The sequence below is a fragment of the Cervus elaphus genome, chromosome 11, assembly GCF_910594005.1.
Source record: "Cervus elaphus chromosome 11, mCerEla1.1, whole genome shotgun sequence".
Classification (NCBI taxonomy): Eukaryota; Metazoa; Chordata; class Mammalia; order Artiodactyla; family Cervidae; genus Cervus; species Cervus elaphus.
Window position 1 is genome coordinate 13,034,405 of NC_057825.1, and position 27,884 is coordinate 13,062,288.

The 27,884-nt window shown below is 41.8% G+C and overlaps 2 protein-coding genes and 1 pseudogene across 2 annotated transcripts; 2 read left to right on the forward strand and 1 right to left on the reverse strand.

The window, feature by feature from the left end:
• Positions 1-1,011: 1,011 nt before the first annotated feature.
• LOC122703085 (olfactory receptor 1J4-like) lies at positions 1,012-26,518 on the reverse strand. Its single transcript, XM_043917178.1, has 3 exons — positions 26,027-26,518; positions 20,733-20,746; positions 1,012-1,951 (listed from the first exon to the last, which is right to left on the reverse strand). The coding sequence occupies exons 1-3, from the start codon at positions 26,516-26,518 to the stop codon at positions 1,012-1,014; spliced, it is 1,446 nt and encodes a 481-aa protein (XP_043773113.1).
• Positions 10,930-15,106, forward strand: LOC122703528 (annotated as a pseudogene).
• LOC122703670 (olfactory receptor 1N2-like) lies at positions 19,365-20,318 on the forward strand. The gene has a single exon (XM_043918079.1). It carries the CDS (start codon positions 19,365-19,367, stop codon positions 20,316-20,318), a length of 954 nt encoding a protein of 317 aa, XP_043774014.1.
• Positions 26,519-27,884: the final 1,366 nt, after the last annotated feature.

The following is a 27,884-nucleotide window of genomic DNA, read 5'->3' on the forward strand; positions in this document are numbered from 1 at the left end:
TAGAAAACTATAAAGCCTTGAGACTGAGTTAGCCATAGTGATACTGAACCAAAAAAGTGGACCACAAAAGAGTACATATTGTATACTTTACATAAGGACAAAAACATCCAAACTGGTAAACAGCATTAGAGATCAAGATAACGGCAATAAAATAATCTGATCAAACACATGGTTTTAAAGCATACATGTCTGAGACATGTAAGTAAGGGCAGCTACTTATTTGATTTCTCTGGACTTCGTCTGTGTGTGTGTGATAAGTCGCTTCAGTTGTGTCTGACTCTTTGCAACCTTATGGACTATATATAGCCTGCCAGTCTGCTCTGTCCATGGGATTCTCCAGGCAAGAATAGTAGAGTTGGTTGCCATGTTCTCCTCAAGGGGATCATCCTCACCCAGTGATAGAAACTTTGTCGTGTATGTCTCCTGCATTGGCAGGCATGTTCTTTACCACTAGTACCACCTGGAGAGCCTGGACTTTTCTTTGCTTCTCTGTAAATTTGGAAAATCTTAGCATCCTTATAAGAGGTTGGTGTTGAGGATTAAATAAATTGCACATTAAAATTGTATATGAATTAATGCCAACTGTAATTGATACCATTCCATAGATAAACCAGTTTGGTAACTTCTTCTGAATTCCTCACACATGAAATAAATGAGATTTGTTGGTATTAAGAAAATTCATATGACTATGTGTTGATATCAGTACCAGACAGAGAAGGTTACTGAAGAAAAATATGGAGACAAGAAAGCTAAAATCTCAGGGAAGTGGATTCAAAGTCCCACAGCTTGCAGTGACCATCATAGGAAGGGCTTGGAATTTCAGTGCAGAAACATTAATACACAGAATTCAGAGAGCAGATAGGGAAAAAAATCAGGTGAAGAAAAAGAAGAGAGAAAATATAAAATGAGGCTGAGAGAAAAATGGTGTCAGTGATAAGATTTGTCCAAGTTACAGCTTCTAAAGGAAACATATTTTACAGCCTTACGAGTGCCCATGACATACGGAAGGAACTAACGATAGCCAGGGGTGCCCATGGTCCTGAAAAATTTCTGAAGAGCATGTTTCATATCCTTATTCCTCAGGCTGTAGATGAAGGGGTTCAGCATGGGGGTGACTACCATGTACATCAATGAAGCAACTATGTCCTTGACTTTGGAGTTGCCTGATGAGGGGAAATAGTACACACCTGCAATAGTCCCATAATATAAAAACACTACGAAGAGGTGAGAACCACAGGTAGACAAGGCTTTGAAGATTCTTGTGAAGGAGGGGACCTTCAGGATGATGGCTGCCATGTGAATATAGGAGCCCAAGATACCACCCAAAGGCAAGGTGAAGATCAGTCCTCCTTCAGTGAGAATGAGCAGCTCATTGAGGGAGGTGTCGGAGCAGGAGGCCTTGAGCACAACAGCGAGATCACAGAAGAAGTGAGGGATGACAGTCCCTGCACAGAAAGTCAACTGGTCCACAAGGAGGGTGTGCAACAGAGCTTGGGCACAAGCGGCGAGCCAGCACCCAGCCGCTAGGATGACACAAAACTCATCCCTCATGATGGCAGTGTAGCGGAGAGGGTGACACACAGCCACGTGCCTGTCATAGGCCATCACGGCAAGAAGAAAACTGTCAAGGCAACCGAAGAATATAAAGAAATACACCTGTGAAATGCACCCTGCGTATGTGATAGCTTGGCATCGAGTCTGCATGTTCATGAGCATCTTAGGGAAGGTGACAGATGAGAAGGAGACGTCAGTGAGGGCCAAGTGGCTGAGGAAGAAGTACATGGGGGTGTGGAGGCGAGGGTCCAGCCTGATGAGCAGGATGATGAGCAGGTTGCCCAGCACCGTGGTCAGGTACACGCCCAGGAACAGGGCGAAGAACATGTCCTGCTGCTCTGGCTGAATAGGGAACCCCAGGAGGAGGAACTCGGACACACTGCTCTGGTTCTCAGGTCTCATACCATGCTGAGGATAAAGGGGGTTTAGGAACATCAGGAAGAATGGTAGGGATATATTCTGAACTGAATTTTCTGAGAAAACAATGAATTTTAAACTATCTTTCTATTCATTTCTAGCCCCTGTGGATGCATGCATCCTTGCTGTATCCCAATCTGGATCCAGGAAAACATCACACCCAGAAGTAGCCAACAAGACCTCAGTGCACAAAGGCCAGAGAATGATTGCTGTTTCATTCAACCACTATTTATTGAACATTGAGTCTGAACCCTGCCCTCTACTCAGGATTGAAAATGCAGCAGTGGATAAGAAAGGCAAGGTCCCTTTCTTCTGGGAGAATATTTTCTGTAAACTTGCTGGGATAGTTTATGACAATGAGATGGCACCAAACCATAATACTTCACTGTGGCCGAAACAGTAGATGAGTCTCTCTAAATTGCTCTCAGGTGTTTCTGGGCTGAGGTGGTGGTGTTGGAGCCTTGTGACACATCTCCTGGGACCCTGGTCAGTGCCACTGACCTAGAGCTATAAACTCATTTGTCCTCTAGAAATGGCTTAACACCACTTGATGTCAGGATAGCTCCCCAAACAAAATAGTTCACAGACTATCTTTCATAATGATGGTGAACACTTAGGGGATTATACTATGTTACCAGCACGATGCTAAGGGTTTTTCATACATTATTGGGCTTCCCTGGTGGCTCAGATGGTAAAGAATCTGCCTGCAATGCAGGAGACCCGGGTTTGATTCCTGGGTAGGGAAAATCCTCTGGAGAAGGAAATGGTAATCCACTTCAGTATTCTTACCTGGAGAATTCCATGGACGGAAGAGCCTGGTGTGCTACAGTCCATGGGGTAGCAAAGAGTTGGACACGACTGAGCGACTAACACTTTACATACATTTACTAATTAAATACATGAGTCAGCCTTACAACAAAATCTTTATGGTACTAAGAATTAGTGTTCTTTCTGCTTTTAAGCTTTTAGGAAATGACAGCATAAATGATATAAATTTCACAGGCATGTAGCTGATGTAGCTGTCAGAGATGGGATGCATATATATTCAAATATATATGGTGATATGTGTGTATATATACATACATAGATGGACTGTATAAAAAGATATATGGAACCTGGGGCATATACATATGTGTATATATCCCATACAGATATAGATTGAACTATATTCATATACATACATACACATGAATATACCGCACATATGTATAGGAATATGCAAATAAGAATATATAAGAATATGTATGTAATACGCATATAAAATTGCCATTTTCTGTAGGTTAAAAATGATCAACTATTAGTTACTTCGTGTAGTTCAGTCTAATACTATTCCTGTGATCAGATTCTGTGCCTTTAATATGGAAGCATCCCCTTTCATTGTTATGGGCACCAGACACTGTGTTATTTGAGGGCTGCAAGGAAACTGAAGTTGTCCTGAATTATCTTAGTGTCTGTCTAGATAATTCCTTTCATTCATATTTGTATACTTTCCAGCTGCCAAAAGGCTCTCACATACATTAGCTTATGTTTAAGCCATGGATAATTATTGAGGGTTTGTGAGCTTCCATTTTATAGACATGTAAACTGAAATAAAAGAATTAAGTGGCCTTCCAAGGTCTTGCACCCATTTTTTTGGGGGGGGAGGGGCTCTTGCTCTCTAACTTCACTCAGCAGGGTGCCTAGTGTTTCTTTGCTGGGACATTAAGTGAAGCAAAGAGATACAAAACTTTGAGACACTCAGTCCCTCTCAGGTGTCTGAAAATGAGGGCGGATCCTTTACAGGAAATAGTCACTTGGAGCATTGGTTATATCAGTTGATGTTACCTTAGAAGAAGGTCACATAAGGAGATAATTGAGGTCATAGATGCAAGTCAGGAGCCCTCAAACACACACGCAAATCTCTCTCTCTCATGCACACACACATACCCTGCTGATCTGAGGATTTCTGTCACCTGTGTCTGAGACTCATTCTGGGGGAAGGATGACCAGTCTGGTTCAGTTCATAAACACTCATATATGTACAAGTCATAAATAACACACAAGGCAAGACATATACAATGCACAATCACATGTCACCCAACAATACACTCACAATACACCACTGGCACAGCATGACACACCTGGTAAGTGACATAAACATGCCGCAAACACATAGCTCATCACTATACATACACACCATCAGAAACATACAAGGCCAACTACAAATCAAAAATCTCACAAGACACACACCAACAACACACATGCACACCCAGTCATACACTCACTACAAGCAGCACACACACTCCCTTAATTGAGGTTTGCTTGTGCCCCAAATCCTTGCAAGGTGAAGGCAGTTAGCATGGGCAGGCTAAGCCTATTCACCACCACCACCAACCTGTCCCCATGGTGACACACACAGAGACAGAAGCAAACAACACACATTCCGGCTCTCGCTCACGAGTGTGTCACCCACAAACACAGGTCAGACACACACTAAGCTCTGGCTGCTGAGTGGAGCTTGAGCCCTGTCTGACCTTGGTTCCTTGGTGAGGTCGGGCATCCGCTCCAGCAGCCCTGATGCTAAGCGCCCACCCTGAGCTGTAATGCCTGCCTGGTGGGGGACATGCCCAATCATGACAGCAGGAGGCAGATATTTAAGATCATGGGCACTGCTCAGGAGCTGCTAATCGCATGTTACGAGGCTGATAACTAGATCTCCGTGTGCTAAAACAGGCCTGGATTGGGTCTAACTCAGGAAGAGAATCAGGCTCTGAGTCAGGTACAGAAGACACACCATACACGGCTATCAAACAACACGTACACAGTCATACACAGCCCACACACACAAACTACGAAGCAATAAATACACAAGCATACACGATACACAGACGACCATCAGACAACTCGTACACAAGCATACACACACATACACACACTAATGAACACAGACATAATCACACTCAAACCCAGATAGATCCTCCAGCAGGTGCGGATTTCCAGCTCCTTCTGACCTGTGCTTGTCGTGAGTTCAGACGCCTCTTTCAGACTGTTGCTTAAATCCTCAGCTTCTCTTCATAGTCAAGGAGGAACCCCTGTGGATTAATCGGCCAATTTCTTGCTACCATTTTGGGAGCAGCATGTCCAGGAGCCAGAGGGGACTGGAGGAGTCACAGGGGAGAGTGTCTCTACTGCAAGGGCTGACTCGCATTCCTTCCTTCTCAGGCATGGTTCCAAGTTCAAACTTACCTTGGGCAGAGTTCCAGCTGGGACTCAGAATTTTTTAATTTAATTTTTAAATGATTTCAGACTTAGAAAAATGTTGTAAAGATGATAAAATGAATTTCTGTATGCCCGTCACCCACATTCCAGAAAGGCTAACATTTTACCATGTTTTGCTTTATTATTAACATGTGTGTGTGTGTTGAATATTCACACTGTAAACCTTTGATTGGTATCCACAGTACATATATCAGAAGGCACATGATTTCGTTCAGATGTCAGAGACATCTGAATAACTCAAGACAGGAAGATAATTTAAGAGAAAGTTTACCACTCACACTAAAGGACTCCTGGGGAGACCTGGGTGTGAGCAAGCAGTTGGCTTTGACAAAGGAGAGAAAGGGTTTGGGAACTCTCTGTGGTTAAGGAGTGGGACTGGGGAAAATGTTCTGCTGGAGGCGAGACCATGTGCTATGCTCTCTGATTAACTCTGTGTTGTGTATTCACGTACTGCAACATGTACCCTTCAGGCAACAAACGCCCGCTTGGCTGATGGCAGATAATCTAAGGTATTGTTAGCAACTGCAGTGACCAGGGAGCATTGCCTTTCAGTCAGGGCTTCAAGGGTGGTGGCAGGAAAACAGCATATTCAGATATTATTTTGGATATTTCTTGATTGGTACGAGATTATTTTATTTTGTTGTACAATGTTGTGGCTTCCATGGCAGCACTGGTGACTCCCATGTGGTCAGCAGAATAAAGCAATTGGCAAGAATATAACATGCTTTGTGGTGAGAAGGTGTTTGGTGAGCTTTGTTTATGGGCAGGAACCCAAAATGCAGATAGTACAAGTTAAATTATGAGGTTTAGGCCTGAGTAAGAGGCCTAAATCAGTGCAGGAATAAGGGATACTTAGGGGAATAAAAGAATAATCTTCATGAGCTAAAAATCTTAGACTTAGCATTCAGTATGAGCAATCATGAACTGGTATGTTTCTGGTAAGCATTTTGATCATGGGATGATATGGGGCTACTCTGGATAGTTGCAGTTAGTATTTCATTTTTTATTAGAGCATAATTGATTAACAATGATGTGTTAATTTCTGCTGCACAGAAAGTGATCCATACATTATATATATTTTTAATATTTTCATATTCTTTTCACATTCATATTCATATTTTCATATTCTTTTCCATTGTGGTTTATTGCAGGCTATTGAATATAGTTCCCTGTGCTATATAGTAGAACCTTATTTTTTATCCATTCTACACATAATAGTTTGCATCTGTTAATAGTGAGGAGTTAGTATTTTTAAGGGAAGACCAGGAGAACAGCCAAGGTCAAGGTTCAGAGATGTGGCCTATCAAGTAGCTGAAGAGGCAGTGGGGTTGTGTTACTGTGAAGCTTTCTTTAAGATCCGTCGGATACGGTACAAAAAGGCCAGGCAGTAGAGAGGGTGCCTTTTGGCTACCCGACAATTCATATGCTTTAAAACATGGTTGTTCACTTAGTGACACTTCCATAAAAATTATTTTGTGATGCATCTTCAGGTGACAGTGGTCTATCAGAGTGAAGCTAGAAGTGCAGAGATCTGGGGAAGGAGCAGGAAGTGCAAGGATGGAAGGAGAAGCTTGTTTAGGTGGGGGTTGGACTGGGGAAGAAGGGATAGGAAGAGCAGGAGGGGTATAGAGGGTGAAGGGACCACGGGGTAGGAGACATAGAGAGGATTCAAAACTGTGGAAATGTCCACCTGGATGAGTCCGATGAATGGAGCAAAGTCACCATCCAGATGAGCCCAGCTTGAGTCTGGAGTCATCACCAGGGACGGGTCCAGCTGTGAGTCTGGTATCATCTGGTGACCCATCAAGCCAGCATGGTGTTGGCTGAGCATGAGGTCATGAACCCAACTGGGTTTATAACAATCTTGGTCTGATTTTAGGACTTTGAAGCACAAAACTTTGTTGGCCAGGGAGTCTCAGAAATGTAAAAATGTAGTTAGAAAATGAGGAACTCAGTGATTCAAAAAGATGCTGCTTTATTGGCATCACACTGGACATAAAATAACTCCAAAAGTGCTCACTTCAGTGCACCTTCAGGTTAGGCTCCCACTGACCTTTCAGTAATGGTCTTTGAGAGGTGGGAAGCGGGCGTGAATTCAAGAATCTTAATTGGTGGGGGGGCATGCAGCAAGCATATGTGCTACTTCCTGCGTGATGTGACTCCTTTTCGAGTTTAAGAGGGTCTACAGGGATTGATTTAAACACTAAAGAGAAATTTGCCAGCAAAGTGAGACTGCAATTATGACATCATCTAATGACTGGCTATGTCAGTGGTGTGGAAGAACCCACATCAGTATGAGTGAGGGCGTTGCTGAAACAGAGCCTAGAGCTATCACGTTGCCAGGTGGGTCCACCTATCAGCCTGCAGTGTGCTGGGCCAAAGTTTTTGTCCACAGTGGTCATATCCAGGCCATGAAAATCCGGAAGGCTGAGCAATAGCCTTTGTACCATGTAGGTGCTTTGACCTGAGGCATTGGTAGGACTAATTAATTTGGGCATACTGTGGTCCAGTTGATACCCCCTTTCCAGATATATTTGTCTGATGGAAGGGCCTACATAACTTGATGGAAGATGCTCCTGAATTTGACCAGTTTTAATCTTTCCTGCCCTGTCTCTGCTATCCACACTGTTGCAGATAGGATTTGAAGCCGTGATCCCTGCTTCCTGAGTGAGATCATGGTTAGCATTATTTTAATTAAATTACCCTTTAGAGGCAGAAAATTTTGGCAGAATTTGTTACTTTGGCAGATCACCAGGGTGCCAGAGCAGCTCTGGTGTACAGCTGGGAGTGGGGCATTAAATGGTGAGTGGTTGATAACTGACAACCTGTCCTCAGTCTGGCTTCTATCCCAGTTGTAATGGGGGCAAAACTGAAAAGGAAGAATGGAAAGGAAGAGTGGCAAGGAAGAGATGAACTGGTGTCTAGTTCAAAATGATCCTCCTAAGCCCTGGCATGTGAGATGTCACCACAGAAGGTAAGGAAAGGCAGTTAGAGTGTTTTCTGTTCATTTTGGTATCAAGAAAAGAGTTCCAAGGATTAGAGTTTAGCATAATGAGGGCCACTGGTAGGAGGGATACCCATTAAGAAGACCATGTTCTGTACATCTGTGTCTCTTTTTCTGTTTTGCATATAGGGTTATCGTTACCATCTTTTTCAATTCCATATATATATGTGTTAGTATACTGTATTGGTCTTTATCTTTCTGGCTTACTTCACTCTGTATAATGAGCTCCAGTTTCATCCATTGGGAGAAGGCGAGGGTGGGATGTTCAGAGAGAAGAGCATTGAAACAAGTATACTATCAAGGGTGAAACAGATCACCAGCCCAGGTTGGATGCACGAGATGGGTGCTCAGGGCTGGTGCACTGGGAAGACCCAGAGGGATGGGATTTGGAGGGAGGTGGGAGTGGGGGGCTCGGATGGGGAACACATGTAAATCCATGGCTGATTCATGTCAATGTATGGCAAAAACCACTACAATATTGTAAAGTAATTAGCCTCCAGTGAATAAAAATAAATGGGAAAAAAAAGAGGACTATGTTATTTTGTAATTTCTGGAAGATTAGTTTAAGCAGGACATCATGGTATTCTATAAAACCACAGAAAAGATTTGAAAAAGCAGTCTCATAAATATCATGTGATATCACTTACACACAGACTCTTAAAAAAATGATATGGATGAACATATTTACAAAACAGAAACAGGCTCACAGAGAACAAATTTACCACTGGGGAAAGGTTGGGAGAGGGATAGATAGGGAATTTGGGATTGACATGTATGTACTGCTATATTTAAAATAGATAACCTACTGAATAGCACAGGGAACTGCTCAATACTCTGTAATAACCTAAATGGGAAAGGAATTTGAAAAAGAAATAAAAAAAAATACATGCTTCTGAGTGGGTGGTAATTCCCAGTTAAAATAACCTTTGGTCTACAATATACTTTGAGCCAAACTGTAAAAAAAAGGAAAAAAAAAAGACAGTCTACCCATAGTAGCACCTCAACTTTAGGTATTTGGTAGGAAGAATTGAAGCGTGAATGGCTTAGACTAGTGACTATCCTCCACTATTTCATTATCCAGAAGGTCTCTTGTGTAGATGTCTAAGCCTTGGTTGTCCATTTTTTCAGCAGAGGGAGGCTGTGATTTTTCTAGGAAGAGCCAGGGAGAGGCAAGCGCAGACTTGAGCTAACTTTTCCCCAACATCCTCTCACATTACCTCCTTCCTCTGCCCAGTCTTGACCCACGCTTCTGCCCCCACATCCCATTCCAACCCAAAACTGACTTCATTTTCTCTGTGCGTTTCCCATGTTTTGATACTGTTACTATGGTTTCCTGGATTTTTTATTTACTTCAGTTACTCAAGGATTATTTCCATGAGTGGGAGCCAGCAGTCTAAGCTAATCACCCTCTTAGCAAGAACAGGAAACCCAAGGTCTCATAGAAGTCAAACATCTCCCCTGCCACCACCCGCCCCCCCACCCCGCCCCACCTAAGGAGGAGGACCAGGGTATTTGGGGACCAGGTTTGGAATCCAAAAGAGTTCCCCTCCACCTCCTGTTCTGACTCCTTTCTGCTGCAGTTTCCAGCGTCCCCAGGAGATACCCTAGAACAATCACCACACCAAGAGCAGAGATACACACACATCCCTGGGGAAAAAACTTATCAAATGCAAAACCACCAATGCACTTGGCACTCCCTCCTGCCTGCTCCTTGGGAGAACTGGTCTAGGAGCTAGAGAAAGAAGTAGAGCAATTATTTCATATTTGTCCCTGAGGAGCAGCAGGAAACCCAGCCCCCAGAGGCCCCGAACCTAGAAACACACCCGTGGCGAGTGCACAAAGCATCTCTCACATCCGTCACTGCAGTCTGGGCGCTGCTCCCCTGCTGACCTGATGCAACCAGAGGTCTGGGTCCTCACTGTCACTGGTTAAGATAAGCCCGGCGTGCTTGAGGCGTAGTCCTCTGAGGCTAAAAGGAGACCTGTAGGAGCAGGGTGGGTTCCTTGGTAGTGATGTTTTTGGGCAGGAGAAATGTGGTGAGTGCTATGAGAAAAGGGAGGGTTATGTTTCCCTCTGAGACCCACAGAGACCCCAGTCCTGCCTCCTGCCTCGCATACTGTCCTGAGATGAGAGCTGGTAACAGCTCCCTCATGTCTGCTTTCTGTAGTGGAAGAGGTTAGTTCAGAGGTGGTTGTGATGTATAGTATTCAAGGATATGAGAAGTGGCTTCAAGGTCCCAGTGATATGATATGATGATATGATGCAAGTGACTTCATTCCAGTGAATTTGGAAAACTCATTTGTGAAAAGTATATGATAAAATTCACAAGAAGTCAATTAAGTGCTGCTCTATAGCATGCTTAGGGTTAAAGGTGGGCATTCTTACTGCTTGTGAATTAGATGAGCCAAGGACTTGGAAGCCAAGGATCGTGGATCTTAGTGAATATTTCGTAGGGATGATCATAACTTGGACTTAGGTATATACCCTGCTTTTGCATTAAATCCCTGTCTCTGGCTGTTCCTTCCCTGGTGAGATGAATGGGGAGCAATAGGCACCATGTGGAAAGATCTAGGACATGGGATGTGCACATATATGAACTGGATGAAGGGGCGTCTCTTTCAAAGAGAGTTGGAAGTACCACCTTTTGTACAGTCTCTGACATCTCTGTCTTCTCTCCCTTCAGAAAGTGTGGTGGCATGGACCAGATAAACCAGTCCAGTGTCACTGAATTCCTCCTCTTGGGTGTTTCTGAGAGTCCAGAGCAGCAGCCCCTCCTATTTGGCATCTTCCTGGCCTTGTACCTGGTCACCATACTAGGAAATCTGCTCATCATCCTGGCCATCGGCTCTGACCCCCACCTCCACACCCCCATGTACTTCTTCCTGGCCAACCTCTCTTTGGCTGATGCCAGTTTTTCTTCCACCACAGTTCCCAAGATGCTGGTGAACATCCAGACTCACAGTCAGACCATATCCTATGGGGGGGTGTTTGGCCCAGATGCACTTGTTCATGACATTCGGGGCACTGGATGACTTCCTCTTGGGGGTGATGGCCTATGACCGCTATGTGGCCATCTGCCGGCCCCTTCACTACTCTACACTCATGAGTCCTCTTGTGTGCATGCTCCTTCTGGCAGCATGCTGGGTTCTCACCAACCTCACTGCCCTCTTGCACACCCTGCTCATGGCCAGGCTTTCTTTCTGTGCAGACAACACTATCCATCACTTCTTCTGTGATGTGGTTCCTCTGCTGCAACTCTCCTGCTCGGATACTAGTATCAACCAGGTAGCCCTGTTCGCTGTGGGCTCCATGATACTGACATGTCCTCTCTCCCTGATCATCCTGTCATATACACGTATCATCTCCAGCATCCTCAGGGTCCCATCTGCCTCTGGCAGGCAAAAGGCCTTTTCCACCTGTGGGTCCCACCTCACGGTGGTCTTCTTGTTCTACGGCACGGCAGTCGGGGTCTACCTGTGCCCTCCTTCATCACATTCTGGGGGTGAGGACAGGCTTGCGGCTGTGTTTTACACTGTGGTGACACCGATGCTGAACCCCTTCATTTACAGCCTCAGGAACAAGGATATGAAGGTGGCACTGAGCAGGCTTTTGGGAAATCACACACTCTCTTCTCAGGGACTTTTATCCTAAATCCATATTTTGCAGTTATGCTCTGTAGAACCCATGTGTTTGTAAAGCAATACCATCCCCTACCATATTTACTTACATTTTGAGAAAAGTGATCTCAAAATCATTCACTTAAGCCCCCAAATCCTACAGTGTGAATCATCAGTGTATTTCATGAATGACAAGTACTGTCTTTTAAACACTGGGCACAGAGAGAAATTTTAACAGACTTGGTTAGGTTCCTCTCTGTCTACCACCCCTAGTTCATACTGTAGTGATCCATGGTGATGGCTTCCTTCCTGGGACAAGTCCTCTGTCTGCCTTCTTAGGGAGTTCTGGGAAAGGTCGAGGTTCTTCCTGAGTCTTTTAGCCCTTAATTGTTGTCAGCTAGAACTAATTGACAAGTTACAGAGACACTTTGGGGTGGCAAATATTACTCCACTATTCTAGTCTTTCCCATCAGAACCCTGGATTCAGGACAGGAGTGGGTGTGATTTTCCAGTACATGCTGTGCTTTGGCTGGTTTCTTTAAATACTTTTGTGTGGCTAGTCCTTTATTTGTGTCCATCTTAAATTGTCTTTTTTTATTTCCAAGTGGAGGTTATATTAAATTTCATTTTCTAGGAAAAAAAAATACTTATGGGTGGAATCATTTGGCTTTCATATCATGCCTTTAGTGGCTAATTTTCCATGCTGTCAATTTTTGTCTTTCATTAGTATGTCTAGAAAAGGGAGCAAAAGTGAACCAAATTCACAATTGTCAGTTTTACCTTTGGCATTTTTTTTTTTTAATTATTGAAGTATAGTTGGTTTACAATGTTGTGCTTGACTTCTACTGTATAGCAAGTGACTCAGCTATTCTTTTCCAAAGAATTTGTCTATTTCATCCAATTGGACAAATTTGTCCATACAAAGTTTGCCACTGCTGATCATTGAGAATTCTTTCCTTCCATGATATATTTAATTTTTTTCTCTCATTTTTCCTAACTATCTAGTACCTGTTTGTCAGTTTTTTTGGTTTCTCAAAGAATCAACTAGTTTCTTTTAAATGACTCTATCTGTTATCAATACTTGTCCCATATTGATGTATGGATGTGAGAGTTGGATTATAAAGAAAGCTGAGCGCCAAAGAATTGATGCTTTTGAACTGTGGTGTTGGAGAAGACTCTTGAGAGTGCTTGGACTGCAAGGAGATCCAACCAGTCCATCCTAAAGGAAATCAATCCTGAATATTCATTGGAAGGACTGATGCAGAAGCTGAAACTCCAATACTTTGGCTACCTACTGCGAAGAACTGACTCATTTGAAAAGACCCTGTTTCTCTTTCTGGGAAAGTTGAAGGTGGGAGGAGAAGGGGACGACAGAGGTGGAGATGAGTGGATGGCATCACTGACTCAATGGACAAGAGTTTGAGTAGGCTCTGGGAGTTGGTGATGGACAGAGAAGCTTGGTGTGCTGCAGTCCATGGGATCTCAGAGTTGGACATGACTGAGCGACTGAACTGAACTGAAATTATCAATACTGTATTTCACTAGTTTTGTATCTATTTTTATTGTGTCTTTCTTCTACTTACTTTTGGTATCTCTTATTGTGCCTTTCATAGCTTTCTAAGGTAGAACATTTTGTTATTTTTGTTGATGTTTTTTATTCTCTTTCAATTTAAGTATTTAAAGTGATAAATTTCCCTTTAAGTATTGCTTTATCTGAAGTTCATCAATGTTGATATGTTATCTTTTCTATGTCTTGTAACTTAAAATATTGTTTTATTTCCTTTGTGATTTATTTTTTGACTCTTGATTTTTGTATACGTCTTGTGCTTAATTTATGGAGTCCTACATATTTTATTACTCATTAATTTTTAAAAGTTTTTCTGTTTTTAATTATTTTATACTTGATTATAAAATCATTTTAGTCTCTCAGAATAGTGCAAAAATACTGAACAGTATTCTTATATACCTGATCACCAGTTTTCCCAATTACTGTAGTGTATTTATCAAAATCAGGATATTATTAATATTGATAAACTTTCATTAAATAATCAGTAGACTTTATTCAAATTTTGTTACTTGTCCCAGTAAGGTCCTTTTTCATCTAGGATCCAACCAAATATCACACATGAAATTTCACTGTCAAAATTTCCTTTAATTTTGTATAGTTCTTTTGGTTTTCATGTCCTTGATATATATGAAGTGTATTGGACAGCCTTGATTTTCATGTCCTTGATATATATGAAGAGCACTGGACAGCTATTTTGTAGAATTTTGTCCCTCATTTGGAGTTATCAAATGTTTCTTCATGATTAAACTGAGCTGATACCACTTGATATATCACAAAAGTGAAGTTATATCCTTATTACATCATATCAGAAAGTGAATAGAGTTGGTATGTTTTTCTCTCTCAGTTTAAGTGCTGTTCATCTTTATTTGTGACATAAACTATAAATATCTTTTTTTTTTGGTTTGTCAATTGTCTTTTAATTTGTTTGCAGGGTTTCTTTGTCATGAAAAGTTTTAAGTTTTGATATGATCAAATTTATCCAATGTATTACCTCTTGATTTTGAATGAAAGTTTTCCTCAATACTGATGTCAAAGGGAAATTATCATGTTTCTTCCTAGCACCTGTATGACAAATGGCAATTCCCTTACACTAGGACATTTGTTAAACAATGTATCTTTGTACCATTATGTAAGTTCTATCTGTACATACTCTAAATTTTCATTTCTGCATGTTATTCTACTCTGTTCTATTCACTTGCCTATTTGTTGATTCATTCACCAATTCCACACTCTTTTAACTACTGCATTTAAGACACACTTTCTATCCTTAAACAGCTAAACATAGAGATCCAAAATAGCTAAAGGTTATAAATACATCAAGGCTGTATATTGTCACCCTGCTTATTTAACTTATATGCAGAATACATCATGAGAAACGCTGGGCTGGAAGAAGCACAAGTTGGAATCAAGATTGCCAGGAGAAATACCAATAACCTCAGATATGCAGATGACACCACCCTTATGGCAGAAAGTGAAGAGGAACTAAAGAGCCTCTTGATGAAAGTGAAAGAGGAGACTGGAAAAGTTGGCCTAAAGCTCAACATTCAGAAAACTAAGATCATGGCATCTGGTCCCATCACTTCATGACAAATAGATGGGGAAACAGTGGAAACAGTGGCAGACTTTAGTTTTTGGACTCCAAAATCCCTGCAGATGGTGACTGCAGCCATGAAATTAAAAGATGCTTACTCCTTGGGAGGTAAGTTATGACCAACTTAGTTCAGTTCAGTTGCTCAGTTGTGTCCAACTCTTTGTGACCCAATGAACCGCAGCATGCCAGGCCTCCCTGTCCACCACCAACTCCTGGAGTCCACCCAAACCCATGCCCATTGAGTCAGTGATGCCATCCAACCATCTCATCCTCTGTCATCCCCTTCTCCTCCTGCCTTCAATCTTTCCCAGCATCAGGGTCTTTTCAAACGAGTCAGCCCTTCACATCAGATGGCCAAAGTATTGGAGTTTCAGCTTCAACATCAGTCCTTCCAATGAACACCCAGGACTGATCTCCTTTAGGATGAACTGGTTGGATCTCCTTGCAGTCCAAGGGACTCTTAAGAGTCTTCTCCAACACCACAGTTCAAAAGCATCAATCCTTCGGCGCTCAGTTTTCTTTATAGTCCAACTCTCATATCCATACACGATGACTGGAAAAACCATAGCCTTGACTAGATGGACATTTGTTGACAAAGTGATGCCTCTGCTTTTTAATATGCTGTCTAGGTTGGTCATAACTTTCCTTCCAAGGAGTAAAAGTCTTTTAATTTCATTAAGCCAACTTTTTCACTCTTCTCTTTCACTTTCATCAAGAGACCAACCTAGACAGCATATTAAAAAGCAGAGACATTACTTTGCCAACAATGGTCCATCTAGTCAAGGCTATGGTTTTTCCAGTCATTATGTATGGATGTCAGATTTGGACTATAAAGAAAGCTGAGTCCTGAAGAATTGATGCTTTTGAACTGTGGTGTTGGAGAAGACTCTTGAGAGTCCCTTGGACTGCAAGGAGATCCAACCAGTCCATCCTAAAGGAAATCAGTCCTGGGTGTTCATTGGAGGGACTGATGTTGAAGCTGAAACTCCGATACTCTGGCCACCTCATGTGAAGAGCTGACTCATTTGAAAAGACCCTGATGCTGGGAAAGATTGAGGGCAGGAGGAGAAGGGGACAACAGAGAATGAGATGGTTGGATGGCATCACCAATCCAATGGACATGAGTTTGGGTGGACTCCAGGAGTTGGTGATGGACAGAGAGTCCTGGCATGATGCAGTTCATGGGGTCACAAAGAGTTGGACACGACTGAATGACTCACTGAACTGAAACACCTGTTTAAAATAATTTTATAGAAAAGGTTTCAAAAGTATGTGAATACATACAGAAGTGAATTAATAATTCTGTCTGGGTGGATGAATCCAGGACAATTTCATTCAGAAGGAAGCATTTGTAATGGGCCTTGAAGTGAGGGTAGGTCATTGCAAAATAGAAAATAGGAGAAGTTTATTAAGGCAGGAGAAACATATGAAAAGATACAGAATAATGTGAAGAAAGGAAGATGACAATCTATCACTTTATAGCTGAGGGGACATGTGAATCTAATGTTCCTGATCCCAGGATCTCCAGTCATTTTATTGATGTCAACTTGACAACATATGCAAACTTGGAACTGCCACTTAAGATGGCTCCTGGCCATTCATTGGTTAATGTCTGCTTATTGTTCAATTAATCCTAAAACACCAAAAAGCAAGAAAGGTTGGTGGAACCAACATTTGTTGAGACTTCAGGCAGCAGGAAAATTCAGGGATTTACCACTCTCTGGTAATGCTGATTGGCATCAGTAGAAAGCATGGAGAGTAGCAGAGAATTATAATTGCATGCACCATTCAAGGAAAAGATGATCCAGGGTCATGATAGAGCCTTACTATTGAGATACATCCCCAATGTCTTTTTAAACTTGGAAACAATTCCTTGGTACCAGAGATTCACTCACTAGGGAAAAAGTTAGGGTGGGCATATCACTTGTGCTTTTACAATGGCACATGTCAAGCTTTTCTCTGATAGGAGGTGGAAGGGAAGAGAATTTGGAAAAGAGAGGAGAAAAGAAGAGAGAATTCTGTATTATTTGTGTTTTAAGCAGAATTTGCAGAGGATAGCATATGTCTGAGATACTGTGTTAAGCATTTTATATGTGTTTTCATTTATATGAATTTTCACAACAGCTTTAGATGACAGTTACTGTAGTTGCTATTAAATGCTATTCATATGTTTATATTTGGAAACTGAGATGCAGAGATGTTGAGAACTTGCTGAAAGTTACACACATAGTGAATAGTAAATTTAATGCATAAACCCAAGTATTTCTGACAATAATGTAAGTCTTACTTTCATTAAAAAAGCTATTTTGATAGTCTAAGTTTATCAGTGAGATGTCAGTAGAGTCTAGTTATGTGGGGAAGAAATACAGAGTACAATGCAGGTTCCAAACTTTCTCCTACATTTTATTAAAAAATCCTCTGCAGATGGTTAGGATATATCCTTAGAAGCATCACATCCCTAGGGGATATGCAATAATGAAACTGATACAATTACATTTTAAAGCAGATCTAAACAGAGACTGTTGCCATAGTGCTGAAGAATGAAGATGGTTCAGTAAAAGATACTAGGTAAAAGTCTCAAACAATGTGGTCCCAAGTTCCCTTCTCTCTGATCATGTGGCTTGATTCACAAGTCATTTCAGGATATCTAAGTAAGGACTTATGCTCAAGAAGTGGGTGTGCACCCTTAAGAAGAGAGAATCTCTGAGGCTGTTTCACACTCTCATTCTCCAGCTTCTTATTTGCTTTATCTTGTTTTCAATTATTTGCTCGTACTGGGAGAAGTTGTTGATTGGAACTGAGTTTGTGGACAATGAAGGAAGCAAAAAAAAAAAAAAAAGAGAGAGAAAATTAGTAATGGAGAAGAATACGTGTATTTCATGTCCACTGAACCATTAAGCATATGCATTTTGGACTAGGATCAGTTCAGTCGCTCAGTCGTGTCTGACTATTTGTGACCCTATGAATCGCAGCATGGCCAGGCCTCCCTGTCCATCACCAACTCCCGGAGTTTACTCAAACTCATGTCCATCGAGTCGGTAGGTGGACTAGGATACCTCAGTTCAAATTCTGACTCTGCCACTTACTAGCTGTGTAATGTCAGGTAAATCACTTAACCTGTTTGAGGATCAGGGTGTTTGGGAACCAGGTTTGGAATCCAAAAGAGTTCCCCTCCACCTCCTGTTCTGACTCCTTTCTGCTGCAGTTTCCAGCTTTCCCAGGAGATACTCCAGAGCAACTATCACACCAAGAGCAGAGATACACACACATCCCTGGGGGAAAAACTTATCAAATGCAAAACCACCAATGCGCTCGGCACTCCCTCCTGCCTGCTCCTTGGTGAGAACTGGTCTAGGAGCTAGAGCAGGAAGTAGAGCAATTATTTCATATTTGTCCCTGAGGAGCAGCAGGAAACCCAGCCCCCAGAGGCCCCGAACCTAGAAACACGCCCGTGGCGAGTGCACAAAGCGCCTCTAACATCCTTCTCTGCGGTTGGGGCGCTGCTCCCCTGCTGGCCCAATGCAACCAGAGGTCTGGGTCTTCACTGTCACTGGTTAAGACGAGCCCTGGGTGCTTGAGGCATGACTCTCTGAGGCTAAAAGGAGACCTGTAGGAGCAGGGTGGGTTCCTTGGTAGTGATGTTTTGGGGCAGGAGAAATGTGGCAAGGGCTGTGAGAAACAGGAGGTTTAGCTTCCCTCTGAGACCCACAAAGACGCCAGTTCTGCCTGCCTCCTCTCAGAGCATCCTGAGATGAGAGCTGGTAATGGCTCCCTTATGGAGCAGATCCTCTATATCTGCTTCCTGCAGTGGAAGAGGTTAAGTTCAGAGGTGGCTGTGATATATAGTATTCAAGGATATGGGAGGTGGCTTTAGAGTCCCAGTTTGTATTTACTACCTTGTGATATTATACAAGTGATTCACTTTACTGATTTGGAAAGTTCATTTGTGAAATGGATATAGTAAAATTGATGAGTAGTCATTTCAATATTGCTTTATAGCATGCTTAGGGTTCAAGGTGGCAGCTCTTATGGCTTGTGAATTAGATAAGCCAAGGACTTAGAAGCCAAGGATCGTGGATCTTAGTGAATATTTCCTGGGGGGTGATCATAACCTAGACTTAGCTTTTCAACTAGTTCACATCACCTTGCTTTTGCATTAAATCTCTGTCTCTGGCTGTTCCTTCCTAGGTGGGATAAACAGGGAACAATAGGCACCATGTGAGAAGATCCAGGACTTGGGATGTGCACATATATGATCTGGATGAAGGGGCGTCTCTTTCAAAGAGAGTTGGAAGTACCACCTTTTGTACAGTCTCTGACATCTCTGTCTTCTCTCCCTTCAGAAAGTGTGGTGGCATGGACCAGATAAACCAGTCCAGTGTCACTGAATTCCTCCTCTTGGGTCTTTCTGAGAGCCCAGAGCAGCAGCCTCTCCTATTTGGCATCTTCCTGGCCTTGTACCTGGTCACCATACTAGGAAATCTGCTCATCATCCTGGCCATCGGCTCTGACCCCCACCTCCACACCCCCATGTACTTCTTCCTGGCCAACCTCTCTTTGGCTGATGCCAGTTTTTCTTCCACCACGGTTCCCAAGATGCTGGTGAACATCCAGACTCACAGTCAGACCATATCCTATGGGGGGTGTTTGGCCCAGATGCACTTGTTCATGACATTCGGGGCACTGGATGACTTCCTCTTGGGGGTGATGGCCTATGACCGCTATGTGGCCATCTGCCGGCCCCTTCACTACTCTACACTCATGAGTCCTCTTGTGTGCATGCTCCTTCTGGCAGCATGCTGGGTTCTCACCAACCTTGCTGCCCTCTTGCACACCCTGCTCATGGCCAGGCTTTCTTTCTGTGCAGACAACACTATCCATCACTTCTTCTGTGATGTGGTTCCTCTGCTGCAACTCTCCTGCTCAGATACTAGTATCAACCAGGTAGCCCTGTTCATTGTGTGCTCTATGATACTGACAGGTCCTCTCTCCCTGATCATCCTGTCATATACACGTATCATTTCCAGCATCCTCAGGGTCCCATCTGCCTCTGGCAGGCAAAAGGCCTTTTCCACCTGTGGGTCCCACCTCACGGTGGTCTTCTTGTTCTACGGCACGGCAGTCGGGGTCTACCTGTGCCCTCCTTCATCACATTCTGGGGGTGAGGACAGGCTTGCGGCTGTGTTTTACACTGTGGTGACACCGATGCTGAACCCCTTCATTTACAGCCTCAGGAACAAGGATATGAAGGTGGCACTGAGCAGGCTTTTGGGAATTCACACACTCTCTTCTCAGGGACTTTTATCCTAAATCCATATTTTGCAGTTATGCTCTGTAGAACTCATGTGTTTGTAAAGCAATACCATCCCCTACCATATTTACTTACATTTTGAGAAAAGTGATCTCAAAATCATTCACTTAAGCTCCCAAATCCTACAGTGTGAATCATCAGTGTATTTAATGAATGACAAGTACTGTCTTATAAACACTGGGCACAGAGAGAGATTTTAACAGACTTGGTTAGGTTCCTCTCTGTCTGCCACCCCTAGTTCACACTGTAGTGATCCACGGTGATGGCTTCCTTCCTGGGACAAGTCCTCTGTCACCTTCTTTTAGGGCGTTCTGGGAAAGGTCGAGGTTCTTCCTGAGTCTTTTAGGCCTTAATTGTTGTCAACTTGAACTAATGGACAAGTCGAAGAGATACTTTGGGGTGGCAAATATTACTCCACGAGTCTAGTCTTTCCCATCAGAACCCTGGATTCAGGACAGGAGTGGGTGTGATTCTCCAGTACACGCTGTGCTTTGGCTGGTTTCTTTAAATACTTATGCGGAGTCATTTGGCTTTCATATGATGCCTTTAGTGGCTAGCTGTCCACGCTGTCAATTCTTGCCTTTCATTAATATGTCTAGAAAAGGGAGCAAAGTGAACCAAATTCATAATTGTCAGCTTTACCTTTGGCATTTATTTTTTAAAAAAATTATTGAAGTATAGTTGGTTTACAATGTTGTGCTTGATTTCTACTGTATAGTAAGTGACTCAACTATTCTTTTCCAAAGATTTTGTTTATTTCATCCAGTTGGACAATTTTGTCCATGTAAAGTTTACCACCACTGATCAGTGAGAATTCTTCTTCCTTCTATGATATATCCAACTGGCTTTCTCTCATTTTTCCTTACTATCTGGTAGCTGTTTATCAGTTTTGCTGATTTTTCAAAGAATCAAATTGCTTCTTTTTATTGTCTCTATCTCTTATCAATACTGTGTTTCAGTACTTCTGTATTTATTTTTATTATGTTTTCCTTCTACTTATACTTTTATATTTATTATACTTCCTTCTACTTATACAGATACTTCTGGTATCTTTTATCCTGCCTTTTATAGCTTTCTAAGGTAGACATTTTGTTATTTTTTGTTGCTGTTTTTATTCTCTTTCAATGTAAGTATTTAAAGTGATAAATTTCCCTTTAAGCAATGCTTTATCTGAAGCTGGTCAACCTTGATATGTTGTCTTTTCTACATTTTGCAAGTTAAAATATTATCTTATTTCCCTTTTTTTTTGGACTGATGATTTCTTTTCAGAAGCATGGTGGTTAATTTAGGGGTTCCTACATATTTCATCATTTATTATTTGTTAAACTTGTTCTGTGTTGAATTATTTTGCACTTGATTACAAAATCATTTTTGATTCTCAAAATAGTGTAAAATAGTGAATAATATTCTTATATATCTGATAACCAGTTACTGTAATGTACTTATCAAAATCAAGGTATTAATATTGATAAACTTCTATTAAATAATCAGTAGACTTTTTTTCAAATTTTGCTACTTGTCCCCGTAATGTCCTTTTTAAGCTAGGAGCCAATCCAGGATCACACAGTATATTTCACTGTCAAATTTCCTTTAATATTGTAGAGTTCTTTTGTTTCTTATGTCCTTGATATATATGAAGAATACTGGACAATTATTTTGTAGAATTTTGTCCCTCATTTGGAGTTATCAGATGTTTCTTCACGATTAGACTGAGCTGATACCAGTGTGACATATCACAAAAGTGTAATTGTCTCCTTATTACATATATCAGGAAGTGAATAGAGTTGGTATGTTCTTCTCTCTCAGTTTAAGCACAGTTTGTCTTTATTTGTGACATACATTGCAAATATCTTATTTTTTTTCAGTTTGTCAATGATCTTTTATTTGGTTTACAGGGTTTCTTTGTCGTGAAAAGTTTTAAGTTTTTATATGATCAAATTTATCCAATTTGTGTTACCTCTTGATTTTGAATGAAAGTCATTCTCAATACTGATGTTAAAGAGGAATTTACCATGTTTCTTCCTAGGACCTGTAGACGAATGGCAATTCACTTATTCTAGGACACTTATTAAAACAATGCATCTGTGTACCAGAATGGAAGTTCTATCTGTATATACTCTAAATTTTTATTTCTGAGTATTCTATTCTATTTTGTTCTATTCACTTGCCTATTTGTTGATTTATTTACCACTTCCACACTCTTCTAATTACTGCATTTAAGACACACTATCTATCCTCAAGCAACTAAACATGTGGACCCAAGATAGCTAAATGTAAACATCTATTTACAATCACTTTATAGAAAAGTTTGCAAAAGTGTGTGGGTACATGCATGTGTAAATTAATAATTCCCTCTGGGTGGGTGAATCCAGGAGGATTTCACCCAGAAGGAAACATTTGTAATGGGCCTTGAAGTGAGAGTAGATCATTTCAAAACAGAAAATAGAAGTGTCCAAGGCAGGAGAAATATCTGAAAAGATACAGAATAATATCAAGAAAAGATGAGAATCTATTGCCCTATGTATGAGGCAACATGATAATCTATTGTTCCTGATCTCAGGATCTCCAATCATTCTCTTGATGTCAACTTGACAATGTGTGCAGACTGGGAACTGCCACTTAAGATGGATCCTGTCCATTAATTCATTAGTTAGTGTCTGCTTTATGATTCAATTGATCCTCAAACACTAAAAAGCAAGAAAGGGTGGTGAAATCAACATTTGTCTAGACTGCAGGCAGCAAGAAAAGTCAGGGATTTGCCACTTTATTGTAACCCTGATTGGCATCAGTAGAAAGCATGGAGAGTAGCAGAGAATTATAATTGCTTGCACCATTGAAGGAGAAGGTGGTTCAGATAGAGCCTTAGTATTGAGACACATCCCCAGTACCTTTTTAAACTTGGAAGCAAGTTCCTGATACCAGAGCTTCACTCACTAGGAAAAAGTTAGGGTGGACATATCACTTGTGCATTTACAATGGTAAATGTCAGGCTTCTCTCTGACAGCAGGTGGAAGGGAAGAGAGAAGTTGGGAAGGAGAGAAGAAAAGAGAGAAAAAAGAAGAGAAAATCCGGTATCATTTGTATTTTACACAGAATTTGCAGATTATAAGTATCACTGTGATAAGCATTTTATGTGTTATCATTTATATGAATTTTCACAGCAGCCTTAGATGATAGTTACTGTAGTTGCTATCAAATACTATTCATGTGTTTATATATGGAAGCAGACTCAGAGATGTTGAGAACTTGTTGAAACTCATACAGACAGTGAACAATAAATCTAATTTATAAACCCTAGTATTTCTGATACTAATGTAAGTTTTACTTTCATTTAAAAACTATTTAAAAAATCTGAGTTTATCAGTGAGATCTCAGTAGAATCTCAGTTATGTGGGGGAGAAATACAGAGTGCAGTACAGGTTCCAAATTTCCTCTTATATTTTATTAAAAAATCCTCTGCAGATTGTTAGAATATATCCTTAGCAGCATCCCTGGGGAGATGCACTAGTGAAACTGATACAGTTACTTTTTAAAGCAGATCTAACCTGGACTGTCACCATATTGCTGAAGAAAGATGATGGTTTCATGAAAGAAACTTGGTGAGAGTCTCAAACAATAGGGTCCCAAGTTCCCTTCTCCCTGATCATGTGGCTTGATTCACAAGTTATTGCAGGATATCTAAGTAAGGGCTTATGCTCAAGCAGAGGGTGTGCACTCCTAAGGAGAGAGAATCTCTGGGCCTGTTTCACACTCTCATTCTCTAGCTTCTTATTTGCCTTACCTTGTTTTCAAATCATTTGCTCGTATTGGGAGAAGTTGTTGATTGGAACTGTGTATGTGAACAATGTGAAGCAAGAAAAAAAAAAAGACAGAAAGCTAGTAATTGAGAAGAATATGTGTATTTCATGTCCACTGAACCAAGTGTATGCATTTTGGAATCAGATATCTCCGTTCAAATTCTGACTCTGTCACTTACTTCCTGTGGTAATAATTAATTATTTCGGGTATATAATTTAGCCTGTTTGAACCTTTGCTTTCTCTTCTGCACAATATTTGCCTCAAAGTTTCATGTTGTCTATTGCTGAAAATAATGAAGATCTAAGTAAATTTACACAACAGAGTACTTTGAGATTGATACATGCAAAGAATTCACCTGCCAATGCAGAAGATGAGATGCAGGAGATATGGGTTCTATCCCTGGGTTGGGCAGATGCCTGTAGAAGGAAATGGCAACCCACTTCAGTATTCTTGTCTGGAAAATGCCATGGATGGAGGAGCCTGTCAGACTATGATCCGTGGGGTTGCAAAGATTCAAACATGGCTGAGCAACTGAACACACCCACCCATTTAAAACGGATAACTAACAAGGACCTACTGTATAATACAGGAAACTCTACTCAATATTCTGTAATAACCTACATGAGAAAAGAATTTGAAAAAGAAGAGATATATGTGTATGTATAACTGAATCACTTTGCTATACACCTGAAACTAATACAATTTTGTAAATCAACTGTTCAGTTCAGTTCAGTTCAGTCGCTCAGTCATGTCTGACTCTTTGCGGCCCCATGAATTGTAGCACGCCAGGCCTCCCTGTCCATCACCAACTCCTGGAGTCTACTCAAACTCATGTCCATAGAGTTGATGATGCCATCCAGCCATCTCATCCTCTGTCGTCCCCTTCTCCTCCTGCCTCCAATCCCTCCCAGCATCAGGATCTTTTCTAATGAGTCAGCTCTTCGCATGAGGTGGCGAAAGTATTGGAGTTTCAGCTTCAGCATCAGTCCTTCCAGTGAACAACCCACAACTGATCTCCTTTAGGATGGACTGGTTGGATCTCCTTGCAGTCTAAGGGACTCTCAAGAGTCTTCTCCAACACCACAGTTCAAAAGCATCAATTTTTCGGCACTCAGCTTTCTTCACAGTCCAACTCTCGCTGTACTCCATTATAAAATAAAAATGAAAAAACTCAAATGATGATGCACATAATAATGAACTTTCTGGGAGTTTACCATAAAAAATGAATTTGCATACACACACATATTTTTTTCTTCTAACCTTTCCAGAAACCCTGCGTGGTAGAGAGTGTTTTATTACTTTCTTTTGTGAGTAAGGAAATTGTGTCTCACTGAGGTTATTCAATTTGCCCTGGGTTGGAAAGCTAGCAGGTGGCAGATGCAGAATTTGGATGGAGGAACCAAGGTAACTCTGTAAGTTGATTTCCCCTGAATTCCTCCAAATGATTTCTTTGACCTCATGGAGACTGCAGTGCCCTTCTGCTCAGAAGTCTCTTCAAGGCACTCTTCATGTCTCTGTTCCTCAGGCTGTAGATGAATGGGTTCAGCATGGGGGTCACCACGGCATACATCACTGCTGCAATCCTGTCCTTGCCGGCTGAATCCGCAGAGGAGGGAATGAAGTACACCCCAATAGCAGACACGTAGAACAAGCAAATTGCTGAGAGGTGGGAGCTGCAGGTGGAGAAGGCTTTCCACTTCCCACTCGCTGATGGGATGTGCACTATGGCAGCCACAATGCGGGCATAGGAAATGACAATCAGCAAGGGGATCAAGATGGTTAAGGCCCCTCCCCAGTATGTCAACACACACCTGTTGGCATAAGTATCAGAACAAGAGAGCTTCAACAGGGGGAGAAGTTCACAAAAGAAGTGGGGGATGATGCTGTCAGTGCAGAAGGATATCTGAGCCAGGAGAAGGGTGTGGGTTAGAGAGTATGCCTGAGCAAGGATTAGGGACATGACTACCAGCAGGATACAGCATCTGGGACTCATGACCAAGGTGTAGTGAAGAGGGTGGCAGATGGCTACCAGCCGGTCATATGCCATCACTGCCAGGAGGAAAACATCTAGACCAATGAACCACAGGAAGAAGTAGATCTGACACAGGCATCCAGCATAGGTGATGGTATGCCTGTGAGCCTGGATGTTCACCAACATCCTGGGGACCGTGGTGGATGATAAACCCAGGTCAGTGAGGGAGAAGTGGGCCAGGAAGAAGTACATGGGGGTGTGGAGGTGAGGGTCAGAGACAATGGCCAGGCTGATGGCAATGTTCCCCACCATGGTGATCAGGTACATGCTCAGGAAGATGCCAAAGAGAAGAGGCTGCAGTTCCTGGTGCTCAGACAGGCTCAGGAGGAGGAATTCAGAGACACTGAATGTGTGGTTTCCTGGTTTCATCTCACTGGAGTAAACTAAGGAATAAAATGAAGGATGACGCTTCCGAAACTTTTCTTGCCCTTATATTGTCTAGATGTAAACAAAAGCATAAAATAAAGATGTAATCAGGATATTAATAGCTGTGCATTATCTCATTTAAACCTAAACAGATCTGTGAGATTGTTATTATTATACCCATTTTATTGATAGAGGAATGAGTTTCTTTGAAAGAGTCAAAGGTAAAGTTTAAACCTGGCAATTCTGATTTTAGAGTTTGCGATCTTAACCTCCTTACCAGTCTGTCTCTAATTTGGCACCCAGAACTCACTCATTTATTCATTCCACATATTCAGTGAGTACTGACTATAACTAACTACCAGAGAAACAATGGTTCCTGCCTTTCTGTGGCTAACATGCTAGTCAGAGGAGTCCTGTAATATACAAATACTTATATAAAAAACAAAGAAGAATTAAAATGAAGGCAAAATATAGCGATCACTAGAAGATTGCTTTAAATTTTGCGGTCAGCAAAAAATTCACCATGAATGATTAAAAAAGAGCCAACCAAGTAAAGAATTGTGGGAAAGAGTGTTTGTAGGAAGTGTAAACAGGGCATGAGCACATATATTTGGAGGAGCAGAAGGAAGGCAAGTGGGGCTCAAATATGGTAGGTGGAGAGGGGTAGGGGAGGCGGAGAGGGGTAGGAGAAGGGAGAAGGGTGGGAGGGGCGTATAAGGGTAGGCAGAGCACGTACACCGTGGAGTGAAGATTCCCGGTGACGTTGGAGACCTGCTGGCATGGGTGGGTCTTTAAACAGCAGATGGGATCAGTCATGAGATCTGACTGATGGTGTGGAACGATCATTCTGCTACTGTGGGGAGAAGGACTGTAGGGGCAAGAATGACTATTTAGTACAAGGAGACCAGTTAGAAAATTCAGGGACTTCCCTGGTGGTCCAGTGGTTAAGAATGCACCTTGCAATGCAGGGGACAGTGAATTAAACTGCACACGCCTCAGGACAACTGAGCCCTACATGCTGCAATGAAAGATCCCGCATGATGCAGCGAAGATCAGAAGCAGCAATCAACAGATAGATAGATAGATAGGTAAGTATTTTCTCAAAAGAGAAAATTCATATAGGACCCAGCCAGGTCCTATGAGACAGGATGAAGTAGCTGGATTTGGTAATGATTTAGAGAGTTTAGGGACTTGCCCAAGAAACCAGAAGTGGTAGACAGGGATATGGAGTAGATTAAAGCTTTTCACTCCTCCGGCTGCACTCTTAGAGGTACAAGTAGTAACATTCTCTGAAGTAAACAGGAAAGGATTAAGGTGATTTCTTTTATCAATGGAATCTGTTTAAAAATTATATAGCTTAAAATATCCA